This window comes from Pristiophorus japonicus, chromosome 19 (assembly GCF_044704955.1).
Source record: "Pristiophorus japonicus isolate sPriJap1 chromosome 19, sPriJap1.hap1, whole genome shotgun sequence".
NCBI lineage: Eukaryota > Metazoa > Chordata > Chondrichthyes > Pristiophoridae > Pristiophorus > Pristiophorus japonicus.
This window is the reverse complement of record NC_091995.1, coordinates 6,622,467-6,643,034: the sequence shown is the minus strand read 5'-3', so window position 1 is coordinate 6,643,034 and position 20,568 is coordinate 6,622,467. Positions and strand designations below refer to the sequence as shown.

General features: G+C 45.2%; 1 protein-coding gene across 1 annotated transcript in view; it reads left to right on the top strand.

The window, feature by feature from the left end:
* cyp21a2 (cytochrome P450, family 21, subfamily A, polypeptide 2) overlaps positions 1 to 20,568 on the top strand; it is an 89,643-nt gene that overhangs the window by 42,146 nt on the left and 26,929 nt on the right. Inside the window, exons 7-8 of the mRNA XM_070862457.1 lie at positions 13,933 to 14,001; positions 19,142 to 19,345. Of these exons, the coding sequence (XP_070718558.1) occupies positions 13,933 to 14,001; positions 19,142 to 19,345 (273 nt within the window). The remainder of the gene's footprint in view (positions 1 to 13,932; positions 14,002 to 19,141; positions 19,346 to 20,568) is intronic.

The following is a 20,568-nucleotide window of genomic DNA, read 5'->3' as shown; positions in this document are numbered from 1 at the left end:
TCACAACCAGGTTCAAGATGCTCACCTCGACCTCCCAGTTTTACCCGAATTGTCCCTCGTGGCACCAGGGAAGTATGGATTCGGAAGGGATTAGAGCCACAATAGGAGGGGCCTTTTTAGGTGTCACTCACTACCCCCACTGCAGCCAAGGTTGAGGGGAAAAGTGCCTGGGTTCACCTGCACCACTGCAAGCTCATCACCATTTAAACAAATTTTGCTGGTTAGTCTAATTCCTGTTTCTGTTCTAGATCTCCTCCTCCCTATAGCTGAACAAGGCAGTTGAAGGAGGATCAGTTTGAACTCTTACCTGTCAGACAGCCAAATACACTGACGGAGACCTGAAGGGAAATGTGAAAACAGAACTCTTTTTATCAGCTAAATAATTGGACTATTTATAAGATGAGACTGTGTCTGTATGCTACTGTCTGCATAATAGTGTTGATATATGACAGTTTTGGTGCACGGGAAGGAAGACAAAGGCGAGAGCTCCATGTAAACACCTTTTTGTATATGTCTTACGTTTATGCGGAAAAAGGGCACTTCACTAGATGCTGGGTGTGTTCACATATCCCTATACATTCTAAAGGGGGAATTCCTTTGCGCACCGTTCCCCTGACCCTAACTGAGACTGTTAGATGGATTCAAAGAAACGATATTGGAACAGGTAGCTAACCGCACTGCTGAGGCTCTGGAGGGCATCACAGCTAAGATGGTGGCGATAAGGACCGTGGCATTGCAGGGCCGAGTGGCCCTCGATTACCTGTTGGCTGGGAAGGGGGGAGCGTGTGCCCTGATAGGATCTGAATGTTGCACTTACATTCCTGATAGTTCAGAAAACATAACCCATCTTGCCGATCACATAAGGAGGGAGGTGAAAAAGTTATCCACACCAGCAAAAGAACTTAGCAGGTTTGATTGGTTTCTGGGTGGATCTTGGAGATCCTATCTAATACATGGGGCAATTGTTCTCATCGTAATAATTACCTGCTGTTTGATTGTTGGTTGCCTTAACCTCTGCTGTAAAGCAATGACAAGGTTAGCAGACCCTCTTGTGGTCAAGGGTTCCCGGGTTATGATCCAACAAACTAGAGAACTACTCAACAATGCAATACTCCTAGAATGATCCTAAATGTTATCATAGAATGATAAAAGGGGGGATGTGGATATCTGAACGGAATATATGGAATTAAGGACAGTAAAGTAAACGGGATATATGAAAATGTATAAGCCATGGAAGAATAGCTGGGAGAATGTCAGATTGCAAATAGTGCAACATCAGCATAGCTAACAGTCTGTCTCAAGGTTTCAAGTCACTAATCCTGCCAATAATATATAATTGTAACATGAAATACATCTGCAGAATTGCAAGGTCTCAGTAAATAGTCACACCATTAGATTGAAACATTTAGAGGCAATACTTGAGCTTTCAAGAAGAACATCTCATATAGATTGACTAATGAGTGGCTGAGTTAGACTGTCAATCCATTTGTATTTTGTTATCTGATTTCAAAACTGTATAACTGTTAACGCTTTATGATGTAACTTCACCTATCCGTAGGGAGTGTGTATGCTCTATCCAGAGAGTATATCTTCTCTCTGATAGGTCTTACCGGCCGGTAAAATAAAGACTGCTTTGTTCAAAGCACAAGAGGTATTCGACTCAGTAATTTTACTGAACCAGATTGAGGTAAAAGAATCCAGGAATTAACAGATGTGTGAATATCACTGGGGTTTCAGACACTGTATGTGTGTGAATTTCACTGGAGTTTCAGGCACTGCATGTGTGTGAATATCACTGTAGTTTCAGACACTGGATGAGTGTGAATATCACTGGAGTTTCAGACATTGGATGCCTGTGACTATCACTGGGGTTTCAGGCACTGGATGTGTGTGAATATAGCTGGAGTTTCAGATACAGTATCTGTGTGAATATCGCTGTGGTTTCAGGCAGTGGATGTTTGTGAATATCACTGGAGATTCAGAACCTGTATGTGTGAATATTACTGGAATTTCAGGCATTAAATGTGTGCGTATACCACTGGAGTTTCAGGCAGTGTATGTGTGTCAATATCACTGCAGTTTCAGGTACTGGATGTGTGAATATCACTGGAGTTTCAGACATTGTATGTGTGCGAATATCACTGCAGTTTCAGTCACGGTGTGTGTGAATATCACTGGAGTTACAGGCACTGGATGTGTGAATATCACTGGAGTTTCAAGTACTGTATTTGTGTGAATATCACTGGAGTTTCAGGCAATGTATGTGTATGAATATCACTGGAGTTTCAGACACTGGATGTGTGTGTGTATCACTGGACTTGCAGGCAATGTATTTGTGTGAATATCACTGGAGTTTCAGACACTGGATGTGTGTGAATATCACTGGAGTTTCAGACACTGGATGTCTATGAATATCACGGGCGTTTCAGACACTGGTGTGTGTGAATATCACTGGAGTTTCAGACATTGGATGCTTGTGAATATCCCTGGAGTTTCAGGCACTGGATGTGTGAATATCACTGGATTTTCAGGCACTGGATGTGTGTGAATTTCACTGGCGTTTCAGACACTGGATGTGTGTGAATATAACTGCAGTTTCAGACCCAGTATCTGTGTGAATATCATTGTGTTTTCAGGCACTGGATGTTTGTGAATATCACTGGAGTTTCAGAACCTGTATGTGTGAATATCATTGGCATTTCAGGCATTGTGTGTGTGTGTGTGTGTGTGTATCACTGGAGTTTAAGGCAATGTATGTGTGAGAATATCACTGCAGTTTCAGATACTGGATGTGTGAATATCACTGGGGTTTCAGACACTGTATGTGTGTGAATTTCACTGGAGTTACAGGCACTGGATGTGTGTGAATATCGCTGTAGTTACAGGCACTGTATGTGTTTGAATATCACTGGAATTTCGGGCATTGTATGTGTGTGTATATCACCGGAATTTCAGGCAATGTATGTGTGTGAATATCACTCGAGTTTCAGGCACTGGATGTGTGAATATCACTGGATTTTCAGGCACTGGATGTGTGTGAATTTCACTGGCGTTTCAGACACTGGATGTGTGTGAATATAACTGCAGTTTCAGACCCAGTATCTGTGTGAATATCATTGTGGTTTCAGGCACTGGATGTTTGTGAATATCACTGGAGTTTCAGAACCTGTATGTGTGAATATCACTGGAATTTCAGGCAATGTATGTGTGTGTATATCACTGGAGTTTCAGGCAATGTATGTGTGTGAATATTACTGCAGTTTCAGGTACTGGATGTGTGAATATCACTGGAGTTTCAGACATTGTATGTGTGCGAATATCACTGCAGTTTCAGGCACGGTGTGTGTGAATATCACTGGAGTTACAGGCACTGGATGTGTGAATATCACTGGAGTTTCAAGTACTGTATTTGTGGGAATATCACTGCAGTTTCAGGCAATGTATGTGTATGAATATCACTGGAGTTTTAGACACTGGATGTGTGTGTATATCACTGGACTTGCAGGCAATGTATTTGTGTGAATATCACTGGAGTTTCAGACACTGGATGTGTGTGAATATCACTGGAGTTTCAGACACTGGATGTCTATGAATATCACGGGCGTTTCAGACACTGGTGTGTGTGAATATCACTGGAGTTTCAGACATTGGATGCCTGTGAAAATCATTGGAGTTTCAGACACTGGATGTGTGTGAATATCACTCGAGTTTCAGACCCAGTATCTGTGTGAATATCACTGTGGTTTCATGCACTGGATGCCTGTGAATACCACTGGAGTTTCAGACCCAGTATCTGTGTGAATATCACTGTGATTTCATGCACTGGATGTGTGTGACTATCACTGGATTTTCAGGCACGATATTTGTGAATATCATGGGAATTACAGGCACTGGACTTGCAGGCAATGTATTTGTGTGAATATCACTGGAGTTTCAGACACTGGATGTGTGTGAATATCACTGGAGTTTCAGACTCTGGATGTCGATGAATATCACGGGCGTTTCAGACACTGGTGTGTGTGAATATCACTGGAGTTTCAGACATTGGATGCCTGTGAAAATCATTGGAGTTTTAGGCACTGGATGTGTGTGAATTTCACTGGAGTTTCAGGCAATGTATGTGTGTGAATATCATTGGTTTTTCAGGCACTGGATGTGTGTGAATTTCACTGGCGTTTCAGACACTGGATGTGTGTGAATATAACTGCAGTTTCAGACCCAGTATCTGTGTGAATATCATTGTGGTTTCAGGCACTGGATGTTTGTGAATATCACTGGAGTTTCAGAACCTGTATGTGTGAATATCATTGGCATTTCAGGCATTGTGTGTGTGTGTGTGTGTGTGTATCACTGGAGTTTAAGGCAATGTATGTGTGAGAATATCACTGCAGTTTCAGATACTGGATGTGTGAATATCACTGGGGTTTCAGACACTGTATGTGTGTGAATTTCACTGGAGTTACAGGCACTGGATGTGTGTGAATATCGCTGTAGTTACAGGCACTGTATGTGTTTGAATATCACTGGAATTTCGGGCATTGTATGTGTGTGTATATCACCGGAATTTCAGGCAATGTATGTGTGTGAATATCACTCGAGTTTCAGGCACTGGATGTGTGAATATCACTGGGGTTTCAGACACTGTATGTGTGTGAATAGCGCTGCAGTTTCAGGCACTGGATGTGTGAATATCACTGGAGTTTCAGACATTGTATGTGTGTGAATATCACTGCAGTTTCAGGCACGATGTGTGTGAATATCACTGGGGTTACAGGCACTAGATGTGTGAATATCACTGAAGTTTCAGACACTGGATGTGTGTGTATATCACTGGATTTTCAGGCAATGTATTTGTGTGAATATCACTGGAGTTTCAGGCAATGTATGTATGAATATCACAGAAGTTTCAGACACTGGATGTGTGTATATCACTGGATTTTCAGGCTATATATTTGTGTGAATATCACTGAATTGGCAGGCACTGGATGTTGTGAATATCACTGGATTTTTAGGCACTGGATGTGTGTGTGTATCACTGGATTTGCAGGCAATGTATTTGTGTGAATATCACTGGACTTTCAGGCACTGGATGTTGTGAATATCACTGGATTTTTAGGCACTGTATGTGTGTGAATATCACTGGAGTTTCAGGCTCTGGATGTGTGTGAATTTCACTGGAGTTATAGGCACTGGATGTATGTGAATATCACTGGAGTTTCAGGCACTGTATGTATGTGAATACTACTGGTGTTACAGGGACTAGATGTGTGTGAATATCACTGGAGCTACAGGCACTGGACGTGTGTGAATATCACTGGAGTTTCAGGCACTGGTTGTGTGTGAGTATCACTGTAGTTTCAGGCCCAGTATCCCGTGAATATCATTGTGGTTTCAGGCACTGGATGTTTGTGAATATCACTGGAGTTTCAGAACCTGTATGTGTGAATATCACTGGAATTTCAGGCAATGTATGTGTGTGTATATCACTGGAGTTTCAGGCAATGTATGTGTGTGAATATTACTGCAGTTTCAGGTACTGGATGTGTGAATATCACTGGAGTTTCAGACATTGTATGTGTGCGAATATCACTGCAGTTTCAGGCACGGTGTGTGTGAATATCACTGGAGTTACAGGCACTGGATGTGTGAATATCACTGGAGTTTCAAGTACTGTATTTGTGGGAATATCACTGCAGTTTCAGGCAATGTATGTGTATGAATATCACTGGAGTTTTAGACACTGGATGTGTGTGTATATCACTGGACGTGCAGGCAATGTATTTGTGTGAATATCACTGGAGTTTCAGATACTGGATGTGTGTGAATATCACTGGAGTTTCAGACACTGGATGTCTATGAATATCACGGGCGTTTCAGACACTGGTGTGTGTGAATATCACTGGAGTTTCAGACATTGGATGCCTGTGAAAATCATTGGAGTTTCAGACACTGGATGTGTGTGAATATTACTCGAGTTTCAGACCCAGTATCTGTGTGAATATCACTGTGGTTTCATGCACTGGATGCCTGTGAATACCACTGGAGTTTCAGACCCAGTATCTGTGTGAATATCACTGTGATTTCATGCACTGGATGTGTGTGACTATCACTGGATTTTCAGGCACGATATTTGTGAATATCATGGGAATTACAGGCACTGGACTTGCAGGCAATGTATTTGTGTGAATATCACTGGAGTTTCAGACACTGGATGTGTGTGAATATCACTGGAGTTTCAGACTCTGGATGTCGATGAATATCACGGGCGTTTCAGACACTGGTGTGTGTGAATATCACTGGAGTTTCAGACATTGGATGCCTGTGAAAATCATTGGAGTTTTAGGCACTGGATGTGTGTGAATTTCACTGGAGTTTCAGGCAATGTATGTGTGTGAATATCATTGGTTTTTCAGGCACTGGATGTGTGTGAATTTCACTGGCGTTTCAGACACTGGATGTGTGTGAATATAACTGCAGTTTCAGACCCAGTATCTGTGTGAATATCATTGTGGTTTCAGGCACTGGATGTTTGTGAATATCACTGGAGTTTCAGAACCTGTATGTGTGAATATCATTGGCATTTCAGGCATTGTGTGTGTGTGTGTGTGTGTGTATCACTGGAGTTTAAGGCAATGTATGTGTGAGAATATCACTGCAGTTTCAGATACTGGATGTGTGAATATCACTGGGGTTTCAGACACTGTATGTGTGTGAATTTCACTGGAGTTACAGGCACTGGATGTGTGTGAATATCGCTGTAGTTACAGGCACTGTATGTGTTTGAATATCACTGGAATTTCGGGCATTGTATGTGTGTGTATATCACCGGAATTTCAGGCAATGTATGTGTGTGAATATCACTCGAGTTTCAGGCACTGGATGTGTGAATATCACTGGGGTTTCAGACACTGTATGTGTGTGAATAGCGCTGCAGTTTCAGGCACTGGATGTGTGAATATCACTGGAGTTTCAGACATTGTATGTGTGTGAATATCACTGCAGTTTCAGGCACGATGTGTGTGAATATCACTGGGGTTACAGGCACTAGATGTGTGAATATCACTGAAGTTTCAGACACTGGATGTGTGTGTATATCACTGGATTTTCAGGCAATGTATTTGTGTGAATATCACTGGAGTTTCAGGCAATGTATGTATGAATATCACAGAAGTTTCAGACACTGGATGTGTGTATATCACTGGATTTTCAGGCTATGTATTTGTGTGAATATCACTGAATTGGCAGGCACTGGATGTTGTGAATATCACTGGATTTTTAGGCACTGGATGTGTGTGTATATATCACTGGATTTGCAGGCAATGTATTTGTGTGAATATCACCGGAGTTTCAGGCAATGTATCTGTATGAATATCACTGGACTTTCAGGCACTGGATGTTGTGAATATCACTGGATTTTTAGGCACTGTATGTGTGTGAATATCACTGGAGTTTCAGGCTCTGGATGTGTGTGAATTTCACTGGAGTTATAGGCACTGGATGTATGTGAATATCACTGGAGTTTCAGGCACTGTATGTATGTGAATACTACTGGTGTTACAGGGACTAGATGTGTGTGAATATCACTGGAGCTACAGGCACTGGACGTGTGTGAATATCACTGGAGTTTCAGGCACTGGTTGTGTGTGAGTATCACTGTAGTTTCGGGCACTGGATGTGTGTGAATGTCACTGACATTTCAGACATTGGATGCCTGTGAATATCACTAAAGTTTCAGGAACTGAATGCGTGTGAATATCACTGGTTATTCAGTCACTGGATGTGTGTGAATATCACTGGAGTTTCAGACACTGGATGTGTGTGAATATCACTGGAGTTTCAGATACTGGATGTGTGTGAATATCACTGGAGTTTCAGACATTGGATGCCTGTGAATATCACTGGAGTTTCAGGCACTGGATGTGTGTGAATATAACTGGAGTTTCAGACCCAGTATCTGTGTAAATATCACTGTGGTTACAGGCACTGGATATTTGTGAATATCACTGGACTTTCAGAACCTGTATGTGTGAATATCACTGGAATTTCAGGCATTGTATGTTTGTCTATATCACTGCAGTTTCAGGCGTGATGTGTGTGAATATCAATGGAGTTACAGGCACGGGATGTGCGAATATCACTGGAATTTCAGGTACTGTATTTGTGTGAATATCTGGAGTTTCAGACACTGTATTTGTGTGAATATCACTGAAGTTTCAGACACTGTATTTGTGTGAATATCACTGGAGTTTCAGGCACTGGGTGTGTGTGGATATCATTGGAGTTTCAGGCACTGAATATGTGTGAATATCACTGGAGTTTCAGACACTGTGTGTATGTGAATATCACTGGAGTTTCAGGCACTGAATGTGTGTGAATATCACTGGAGTTACAGGCACTGTATGTGTGTGAATATCACTGGAATTTCAGGCATTGTGTGTGTGTGAATATCACTGCAGTTTCAGGCACTGGATGTGTGAATATCACTGTAGTTTCAGACGCTGTATGTGTGTTAATACCACTGCAGTTTCAGGCACGATGTGTGTGAATATCACTGGAGTTACAGGCACTGGATGTGTGAATATCACTGGAGTTTCAGGCACTGTATGTGTGTGAATATCACTGGAGTTTCAGGCACTGAATGTGTGTGAATATCACTGGAGTTACAGGCACTGTATGTGTGTGAATATCACTGGAATTCCAGGCATTGTGTGTGTGTGAATATCACTGCAGTTTCAGGCACTGGATGTGTGAATATCACTGTAGTTTCAGACGCTGTATGTGTGTTAATACCACTGCAGTTTCAGGCACGATGTGTGTGAATATCACTGGAGTTACAGGCACTGGATGTGTGAATATCACTGGAGTTTCAGGCACTGTATGTGTGTGAATATCACTGGAGTTTCAGGCAATGTATATGTATGAATATCACTGGAGTTTCAGACACTGGATGTGTGTGTATATAACTGGGGTTCCAGGCACTGGATGTTGTGAATATCACTGGATTGTCAGGCACTGTATGTGTGTGAATATCACTGGAGTTTCAGGCACTGTATGTGTGTGAATAACACTGGAGTTACAGGCACTGGATGTGTGTGAATATCACTGTAGTTTCAGACACTATGTGTATGAATATCACTGTAGTTTCAGGCACTGGATGTGTGTGAATATCACTGGAGTTTCAGGCACTATGTTTGTGAATATCATGGGAATTACAGGCACTGGATGTGTGTGATTATCACTGGAGTTTCAAGCAATGTATTTGTGTGAATTTCACTGGAGTTTCAGGCAATGTGTGTGTGTGAATATCACTGGAGTTTCAGACACTGGACGTGTGTGAATATCACTGGAGTTTCAGGCACTGTAAGTGTGTGAATATCACTGGAGTTTCAGACATTGGATGCCTGTGAATATCACTGGAGTTTCAGGCACTGCATGTGTGTGAATATCACTGTAGTTTCAGACACTGGATGAGTGTGAATATCACTGGAGTTTCAGACAGTGGATGCCTGTGACTATCACTGGAGTTTCAGGCACTGGATGTGTGTGAATATAGCTGGAGTTTCAGATACAGTATCTGTGTGAATATCACTGTGGTTTCAGGCAGTGGATGTTTGTGAATATCACTGGAGATTCAGAACCTGTATGTGTGAATATTACTGGAATTTCAGGCATTGAATGTGTGTGTATACCACTGGAGTTTCAGGCAGCGTATGTGTGTCAATATCACTGCAGTTTCAGATACTGGATGTGTGAATATCACCGGAGTTTCAAGCACTGGATGTGTTTGAATATCACTGGATTTTCACACATTGGATGTCTGTGAATATCCCTGGAGTTTCAGGCACTGGATGTCTGTGAATAACACTGTAGTTTCAGCCACTGGATGTCTGTGAATAACACTGGCGTTTCAGGTACTGGATATATGTGAATAACACTGGAGTTGCAGGCACTGGATGTCTGTGAACAACACTGGAGTTGCAGACACTGTATGTGTGTGAATATCACTGGAATTTCAGGCACTGGATTTGTGTGAATAACACCGGAGTTGCAGGTACTGGATGTGAGTGAGTATCACTGGAGTTTCACGCACTGGATGTGAGTGAATATCACTGGAGTTTCATGCACTGGATGTGTGTGAATAACATTGGAGTTTCAGGCACTGGATGTCTGTGAATGTCACTTTGTTGCAGACACTGGACGTATGTTAATAACACTGTAGTTTCAGGCACTGGATGACTGTGAATAACACTGTAATTTCAGACATTAGATGTCTGTGAATAACACTGTAGTTTCAGACACTGGATATCTGTGAATAACACTGGCGTTTCAGGCACTGGATGTCTGTGAATAACACTGTAGTTTCAAGCACTGGATGTCTCTGAATAACGCTGTAGTTTCAGGCACTGGATGTCTGTGAACAAAAGTGGCGTTTCAGGCACTGGATGTCTCTGAATAACACTGGAGTTCAGACACTGGATGTATGTGAATAACACTGGAGTTTCAGGCACTGGATGTCTAAGCATAACTCTGGAGTTGCAGACACTGGATGTTTTATATCACTGCAGTTTTAGGTACTGGATATCTGTGAATAACACTGGAGTTGCAGGCACTGTATGTGCGTGAATATCACTGGAGTTACGGGCACTGGATGTGTGTGAATATCACTGGTGTTTCAAGCACAGTATGTGTGTGGATATCACTGGAGTTACAGGCACTGGATGTGTATGAATATCACTGGAGTTGCAGGCACTGGATGTGAGTGAATATCATTGGCGTTGCAGACACTGGCTGTGAGTAAGTATCACTTGAGTTTCAGGCACTGGATGTGTGTGAATAACACTGGAGTTTTAGGCACTGGATGTATGCGAATATCACTGGAGTTTCAGACACTGGATGTCTGTGAATATCACTGTAGTTTCAGACACTGGAGGTTTGAGAATATCACTGGAGTTACAGGCACTGGATCAGCGTGAATATCACTGGTGATTCAGGCACTGGATGTGTGTGATAATCACTGGAGTTTCAGGTACAGTATGTGTGTGAATATCACTGGTGTTTCAGAAACTGGCTGTGTGCGGATATCACTGCAGTTTCAGGCATAGGATGTGTGTGAATATCACTCGCATTTCAGGCAATGGACATGTGCGAATATCACTGGAGTTTCAGGCACTGGATGTGTGTGAATATCACTGAAGTTGCAGGCATTGAATGTGAGTGAATATCCCTGGAGTTTCAGGCACTGGATTTGTGTGAATAACACTGGAGTTTCAGGCACTGGATGTCTGTGAATGTCACTGGAGTTGCAGACACCGGATGTATGTTAATAACACTGTAGTTTCAGGCACTAGATGTCTGCGAATAACACTGTAGTTTCAGACACTGGATGTCTGTAAATAACACTGAAGTTTCTGGCACTGGATGTCTCTGAATAACACTGTAGTTTCAGGCACTGGATGTATGTGAATAACACTCGAGTTTCAGGCACTGGATGTCTGTGAATAACACTGGAGTTTCCGGCACTGGATGTATGTGAATAACACTCGAGTTTCAGGCACTGGATGTCTGTGAATAACACTGGAGTTTCCGGCACTGGATGTCTGTGAATGACACTGAAGTTGCGGTCACTGGATGTGTGTATATCACTGCCGTTTCAGGCACTGGATATCTGTGAATAACACTGGAGTTGCAGGCACTGGATGTGTGTGAATAGCATTGGAGTTGCAGACACTGTATGTGTGTGAACATCACTGGAGTTTCAGGCACTATATTTGTGTGAATAACACCGGAGTTGCAGGCACTGGATGTGAATGAGTATCACTGGAGTTTCGGGCACTGTATGTGAGTGAATATCACTGGAGTTTCAGGTACTGGATGTGTGTGAATAACACCGGAGTTGCAGGCACTGGATGTGAGTGAGTATCACTGGTGTTTCAGGCACTGGATGTGTGCGAATAACACTGGTGTTTCAGGCACTGGATGTCTGTGAATGTCACTGGAGTTGCAGGCACTGGATGTGTGTGAATAGCATTGGAGTTGCAGACACTGTATGTGTGTGAACATCACTGGAGTTTCAGGCAGTGTATGTCTGTCAATATCACTGCAGTTTCAGGTGCTGGATGTGTGAATATCACTGTGGTTTCAGACACTGTATGTGAGTGAATATCATTGGAGTTTCAGGCACTGGATGTGTGTGAATAGCACCGGAGTTGCAGGCACTGGATGTGAGTGAGTATCACTGGAGTTTCAGGCACTGGATGTGTGTGAATAACACTGGTGTTTCAGGCACTGGATGTCTGTGAATGTCACTGGAATTGCAGTCACTGGGTGTATGTTAATAACACTGCCATTTCATGCACTGGGTGATTGTGAATACCACTATAGTTTCAGGTACTGGATGTACTGTGAATAACACTGGAGTTGCAGGCACTGGATATCTGTGAATAACACTGGAGTTTCAGGCACTGGATGTGTGTGAATATCACTGGAGTTGCAGACACTGGATGTCCGTGAATAACACTGTAGTTTCAGGCACTAGATGTCTCTGAATAACATTCTAGTTTCAGGCACTGGATGTCTGCGAATAACACTCGAGTTTCAGGCACTGGATGTGTGTGAATAACACTGGAGTTTCAGGCACTGGATGTCTGTGAATAACACTGGCGTTTCAAGCACTGAATGTCTGTGCATAACACTGGAGTTGCAGATACTGGATGTGTGTATATCACTGGAGTTGCAGGCACTGGATATCTGTGAATAACACTGGAGTTGCAGGCACTGTATGTGTGAATATCACTGGAGTTTCAGGCACGGTGTGTGTGTGTGAATATCACTGGTGTTTCAGGCACTGGATGTGTGAGATATCACTGGAGTTACAGGCACTGTATGTGTGTGAAAATCACTGGAGCTTCAGGCACTGGATGAGTGTGAATATCACTGTAGTTTCAGGCACAGTATGTGTGTGAATATCACTGGAGTTACAGGCACTGGATGTGTGTGAATATCACTGGAGTTGCAGGCACTGGATGTGAGTGAATATTATTGGAGTTTCAGGCACTGGTTGTGTGTCAATATCACTGGAATTTTAGGCACTGGATGTGTGTGAATATCACTGGAGTTTCAGGCACTGTATATCTGTGAATATCACTGGAGTTTCAGACACTATGTGTGTGAATATCACTGTAGTTTCAGGCAATTTTTGTGTGTGAATATCACTGGAGTTTCTGGCACTGTATATCTGTGAATATCACAGGAGTTTCAGGCACTGGATGTGTGAATATCACTGGAGTTTCAGGCACTGCATGTGTGTGAATACCACTGGAGTTTGTTACTGGATGTTTGTGAATATCACTGTCGTTCAACAGGCTCTGGATGTGTGTGAATATCACTGGAGCTACAGGCACTGGATGTGTGTGAATATCACTGGAGTTTCAGGCAATCTATGTGTGTGAATATCACTGGTGTTTCAGGCACTGGATGTGCATGAATACCACTGGAGTTTCAAGCACTGGATGTGTGTGAATATCTCCAGAGTTACAGGCACTGGATGTGTGCGAATATCACTGGAGCCTCAGGCAATATATGTGTGTGCATATCATTGGCGTTTCAGGCACTGGATGTGTGTGAATATCACTGGAATTTCAGACATTGGATGTCTGTGAATAACACTGTAGTTTCAGGCACTGGATGTCTGTGAATAACGCTGGAGTTTCAGGCACTGGATATCTGTGAATAACACTGTAGTTTCGGACACTGGAGGTCTGCGAATAACACTGGAGATTCAGGCTCTGTATGTGTGTGAATATCACTGGATTTTCAGGCACTGGATTTGTGTGAATATCACTGGAGTTTCAGGCACTTTATGTGTGTGAGTATCACTAGTGTCCCTTGTGCTTTTTTCCATGCACCGATCATTAGATTTTTCCCAATTCTCAGTGGAAGGACTTTCAACAGGCAGTAGACAAACGAGACTCCTTTGTGCGACAGCAGATTCGGAGACACAAGGTGAGTGAGCACGGCTCCCCCGCGATCCAGGCCCAAATACTTCCTGCATGAGACCTTGGCAGGAATTTCCTGACACCCCACGTCACGGAGGGGTGGTGTGGGGGGAGGGGGTGGTGATTGCGGGGCAGGGTGGTGGGGTGGCGCAGTGGACTGTCACACAAGAGTGGCTGACCAAAAAAGTGTGTTTGTAGCGCCTGTGATTTCCTACCCATTTACCTCACTGGAAGGAGAATCTCAGTGTAGGGTACTGGAACATTTCCATTCCTGGGGCAAGTGTCACCACACCTGGAGTACTGCGTACAGTTTTGGTCTCCTTATTTAAGGAAGGATATACTTGTATTGGAGGCAGTTCAGAGAAGGTTCACGAGGTTTATTCCGGAGATGAGGGGGTTGACTTATGAGGAAAGGTTGAGTAGGTTGGGCTTCTACTCATTGGAACTCATAAGAATGAGAGGTGATCTTATTGAAATGTATAAGATAATGAAGGGGCTTGACAAGGTGGATGCAGAGAGGATGTTTCCACTGATGGGGGACACAAGAACTAGAGGGCACGATCTTAGAATAAGGGGTCGTCCCTTTAAAACTGAGATGAGGAGGAATTTCTTCTCTCAGAGGGTTGTAAATCTGTGGAATTCTCTGCCCCAGAGAGCTGTGGAGGCTGCATCATTGAATATATTTAAGGTGGAGATAGACAGATTTTTGAGCAATAAGGGAGTGAAGGGTTATGGGGAGCGGGCAGGGAAGTGGAGCTGAGTCCATGATCAGATCAGTCATGATCTTATTAAATGGCGGAGCAGGCCCGAGGGGCCGAATGGCCGACTCCTGCTCCTATTTCTTATGTTCTTATGTTCTAGGCTGACAGTCCCAGTGCTGCACTGTCGGAAGTGCCAGATGTTAAACTGCCCTCTCAGGTGGGCATGAAAAAACCTGTTCCGCACTCTCAGGGGGAGAAATTCGCATCAAGGCGCGAGAGATTTCTCGTGACATTGGGCGGGAGTTAGCGGAGTGGCAGGACCGGCAGTGCCCCTCTCCCGCCGGCAGTGTCGCGGGCCGCTGCGCCGCCGATGATGGTGTCATCGCCGTGTGAAGCGATCCCGCGAGGCCGCTCTCCGATCGCGGGGCGAAAGGGGAGGGGGAGGTGCGCGCCGCCATCTTTATTTCGCATGGCCGACTTGCCGGCCCGGCCTTCCGTTGCCCATTCCGCCGGGGTCCGTGCAGCCACGGTGTGCCGGGCTGCGGCCACGGCTCCCCGCTCCCCCCCCCGCGGCCGTGTGGAGACACCGCGACCCACGGCAGGGTTCGGAGCGTGCCCTCTCCCTTTACCGTAAGGAGAGGGTCCTGTGCTCACGTTAGCGCCATGCGGCGAGGCCCTGTAACGCTGGAACATTCCCGCGTTTACCAACCCCCAAGAGGAAGCGGAGCCTCACATTGCACGCCTCATCCTCTCGGGGGGGGGGGGGGGGGAGATGGGGGGCGTTTGTCCCAATTTAATGGCCGGGGCGGGGCTTCCACACCGGGGCGCGAGCCGTCCCGCCTCGCCTCAGTTACTGCCCCACGCGGGGCAATACCGAATTTCGACCCCTAAGGCTCCCGGTGCTATTGATACGGTGGTTAGATCCGAGATAGAGGCTGCTCCTCTCTGCCCGTGCTATGAACTGTAGTCCGAGTCCCTGCGGAGAATGTCAGGTGCGCTTGTAGAAATAGAAATAAGCGTAACCCTGGAACTTGGAAATGTGAAATAAAAACTTTGTCCTAACATAAGAACATAAGAAATAGGAGCAGGAGTGGGCCATTCGGCCCCTCGAGCCTGCTCCGCCATTCACTACGATCATGGCTGATCTGATCATGGGCTCAGCTCCACTTCCCCGCCCGCTCCCCATAACCCTTTACTTCCTTATCGCTCAAAAATCTGTCTATCTCCACCTTAAATATATTCAATGACCCAGCCTCCACAGCTCTCTGGGGCAGAGAATTCCACAGATTTACAACCCTCTGAGAGAAGAAATTCCTCCTCATCTCAGTTTTAAATGGGCGGCCCCTTATTCTGAAACTATGCTCCCTAGTTCTAGATTCCCGCAAGAGGGGAAACATCCTCTCTGCATCTACCCTGACAAGCCCCCTCAGTATCTTACATGTTTCAATAAGATCACCTCTCATTCTTCTAAACTCTAATGAGTATGGGCCCAACCTACTCAACCTTTCTTCATAAGTCAACCCCCTCATCTCCGGAATCAACCTAGTGAACCTTCTCTGAACTGCCTCCAATGCAAGTATATCCTTCCTTAAATATGGCGACCAAACTGTTCGCAGTACTCCAGGTGTGGCCTCACCAAGGCCCTGTACAGTTGTAGCAGGACTTCTCTGCTTTTATACTCGATCCCCTTTGCAAATAAAGGCCAACATTCCATTTGCCTTCCTGATCACTTGCTGTACCTGGATACTAACTTTTTGTGTTTCATGCACAAGGACTCCAGGTCCTTCTGTACCGCAGCATTTTGTAATTTCTCTCCCTGTAAATAATAATTAGCTTTTTTATTTTTTTCTGCCAAAGTGGACACCCTCATACTTCCCCACATTATACTCCATCTGCTAAATGTTTGCCCACTCACTTAGCCTGTCCATATCCCTTCACAGATTATTTGTGTCCCCCTCACTTTCCCACCCATCCGTGCATCATCAGCAAACACATAGCAGATGAAATTTAAGGCAGAAAATTGTGAAATGAAACATTTTGTTCGAAAGAATGAGGAGATGAAATATAAACGAAAGGGTACAACGCTAAGGAGGGTGCATGAACAGAGAGACCTGGGGGTATGTGTGCAGAAATTGTTAAAGGTGGCAAGACAGGAACAGGCTTACGGGATCCTGGGCTTCATTTATAGAGTTATAGACTACAACAGTGTGGAAATTAATGATGAACCTGTGTAAAACACTGGTACGGCCTCAACTGGAGTATTGTGTCCAATCTGGGCACCGCACTTTAGGAAGGATGTGAAGGCCTGAAAGAATTCACAAAAGATTTACGAGAATGTTTCCAGAGATGAAGGACTTCAGTTATGCGGATAGACTGGAGAAGCTGGGGTTGTTCTCCTTGGAGCAGAGAATGCTGAGAGGAGATTTGATCGAGGTGTTCAAAATCATGAGGGATCTGGACAGAGTAGAGAGAGAGAGAAACTGTTCCCATTGGTGGAAGGGTCAAGAACCAGAGGTCACAGATTTAAGGTGATTGGCAGACATAAGAAAAAACATTTTTACGCAGCGAGTGGTTAGGATCTGGAATGCGCTGCTGGAAAGGATGGTGGAGGCAGACCCCATCGTGGCTTTCAAAAGGGAGTTGGACAAGTGTTGAAAATTTGCAGGGCTATGTGGAAAAGGACTATGGGGTGCACTTGTAGAAAGCTGACATGGGCTGCATGGTCCGAATGGCTTGTCTTCCTGCTGTGATTCTATGATTATGTGTTCAAGCTCCTGGGGTGGGACTTGAACCCACAACCTTCTCACTTAGAGGATAACATGCTACCCACTGAGCCTTGGCTCACACCAATAAGTTTTCTCATCCTGCAAAATACATAATTACATAAGAAATAGGAGCAGGAGTCGGCCATTCGGCCCCTCGAGCCTGCACCACCATTTAATAAGATTGCAGCTGATCTTCTACCTCAACTCCAGCTTCCCACCCTATCCCACACATTCCTTGATGCCCTTAGTATCCAAAAATCTATCAATCTCAGCCTTGAATATACTCAGAGACTCAACATCCACAGCCCTCTGGGGCAGAGAATTCCAAACATTCACAGCCCTCTGAGTGGAGAAATTCCTCCTCATCTCTGTCTTAAATGGCCTTCCCCTTCTGAGACTGTGCCCCCTAGTTCTAGACGCTCCAGCCCGGGGAAACAACCTCTCAGCATCTACCCTGTCAATCCCCTTCAGAATCTTGTATGTTTCAATGAGATCACCTCTCATTCTTCTAAACTCCAGAGAGTATCGGCCCAATCTACACAAACTCTCCTCATAAGACAGCCCTCTCATCCCAGGAATCAATCTAGTGAACCTCCGTTGTACCACCTCCAAGGCAAGTATATCCTTCCTTAGATAAGACCCAAACTGCACAGTACTCCAGGTGTGGTCTCACCAAGGCCCTGTACAATGGTACCAAGGGGCGCTTTGCTGAGGTTGAGGGTGGGGGGGGGTGGGGGGGGTGGGGGGAGGTGTTGACGCACGTTGTTGGGTCCAAGAGATGGAGCTTCGATCTGCATCTGTCTGTGCTGCACCTGCCCATTTCTCCAGTATTTCTGTATGTGTTACCACAGTAGATTGTGAGATCCCGTGCGGAAACTCTACTCCTGAGAGAAGATAAAGAGTGTGAGGAACTAAACCTGATACTGGCGCAATAAAGGAAGGGATTGGGACAGTTTAATGTAAGGGAAAGAAAGTATCTGAGCTAAAGTGAGCTGGGACCTTTTTAGTTCCATTGCCCCAGCATCATCCTGAGGCAACAACAACAACTTGTATTTATATAGCGCCTTTAATGCAGGGAAACATCCCAAGGCGCTTCACAGGAGCGATTAACAAACAAAATTTGGCTGCAAGCCACATGAGGAGATATTAGGACAGGTGACCAAAGGCTTGGCCACAGAGGGAGGGTTTAAGGAGCATCCTAAAGGGGAAAAGTGAGGTGGAGAGGTTTAGGGAGGGAGTTCCAGAGCTTGGGGCCCAGGCAGCTGAAGGCACGGCCACCGATGGTGGAGCGATTATAATCAGGGATGGTCAGGAGGGCAGAATTAGAGGAGTACAGACATCGGGGGGGGAGATTACAGAGATAGGGAGGGGCGAGGGCCATGGAGGGATTTGTAAAGCAGGATGAGAATTTTGAAATCGAGGCGTTGTTTAACCGGGAGCCAATGTCGGTCGGCGAACACAGGGGGTGATGGGTGAGCAGGACTTGGTGCGAGTTAGGACACAGGTGCTGAGATTTGGATGAGCTCATCTTTACCTAGGATGGAAGATGAGAAGCTAGCCAGGAGTGTGTTGGAATAGACAAGTCTAGAGGTAACAAAGGCATGGATGAGGGTTTCAGCAGCGGATGAGCTGAGGGAGGGATGGAGACGGACGATGTTACATTCAAAGTTTTGCGTTGTAGGAGACATTTCAGAAGGGGAAACTCCGAGATGTGATGGATGTTCTAATGAAGTCCATCTGGGACCGAGACAAAGGCACTTCAGAATTTGGTGAGATCACGGAGGAGCATATTCATATGGTGATCGTGGACATGTTTATCGGTGGCACAGAAACCGTATCGTCCACCCTCAGCTGGGTCATCGCGTTTCTGATTCACAGGCCAGAGGTGAGTAATAGCCCATAAACTACACAGCACTTGTTCAATCCGACATTATCCACCCCTGCACTCTCTCCAGTCCAACCGCACGTTCCCCTTAAATATGGCAACTTGAACTACTGTAACACACAAGTAACTCACACAAGTAACTCACCCAAATCTGGAATCAAAAAGCTAGTGTCGGTAATGGTGACCGTGAAACTGCCGGCTTGTCGTCAAAACCCAGCTGGTTCACTAATGTCCTTTTAGGGAAGAAAATCTGCCGTCCTTACCCGGTCTGGGCCTACATGTGACTTCTGCCCCACGGCAATGTGGTTGACTCTTAGCTGCCCTCGGAAATGGCCTGGCGAGCCACTCAGTTGCACTGAACCGCGACAATGAAGAGTGGTTCAAGAAGGCGGCTCACCACCACCTCCTCGAGGGCAAGGGCTGGCCTTGCCAACGATGTCCACATCCCATGAACCAGTAAATAAATACATTCGAGCTCAATGATAGGGGATGGAGGTTCTCCGCTTTCCAATGTTCCTCTGAGAGCTCCACTGCACGCAGGGCTCAAAATTCAGGTGACTACTCGCTTCCACTTAACGTTTCCCCATCCCCACAACTGACCGACCCCGATAAAAATGGTGAGCAAATGCTCAGAGTAAAATAACGGGAGTCCTGAGCTTACATCGTATTGCTAAAATGTATTGTTAAAAAGTCACCACTCAAAGACTGAGGGCGAGAAATTAATTGGCTAAGCGCCTGGCTCCAACCGGCATATTCATTTTTAGTGCCCCAAGAGGGGATTGGAGCGCTACCTGAAGCGTTCCACCCAGGAGCGGATTAACCATGGGGCCCCAGGCCCACCAAAGAACATAGGCCCTCCACAAGTATCTACAGGATACATTGTTGCTTATACAGGTTGAACCTCCCTTATCCAGAATTCCCTTATCCGGAATCACCCCTGTTCCGGAACCATTCCCGACAACTGGCTGGCGCATGCGCATGACTCCGACATGAAAAAATTTAAATCATTCCACCTGCTATCACTGGCTTGACCCCGCAATCCACTGTCCCATGCCCTCCCCCCCCTCTCTCTGCTGCACTCCCAGCCCCAAGCCAGCCAGCCCCGATATCCCCTTGCTCAGTACCTGTACCCTCCAATTTAACGTGACCACGCCTCGTCTGGAAAAATCCCTTATCCAGCACGGGCCAGGTGCTGAGGGTGTCCAATAAGGGAGGTTCAACCT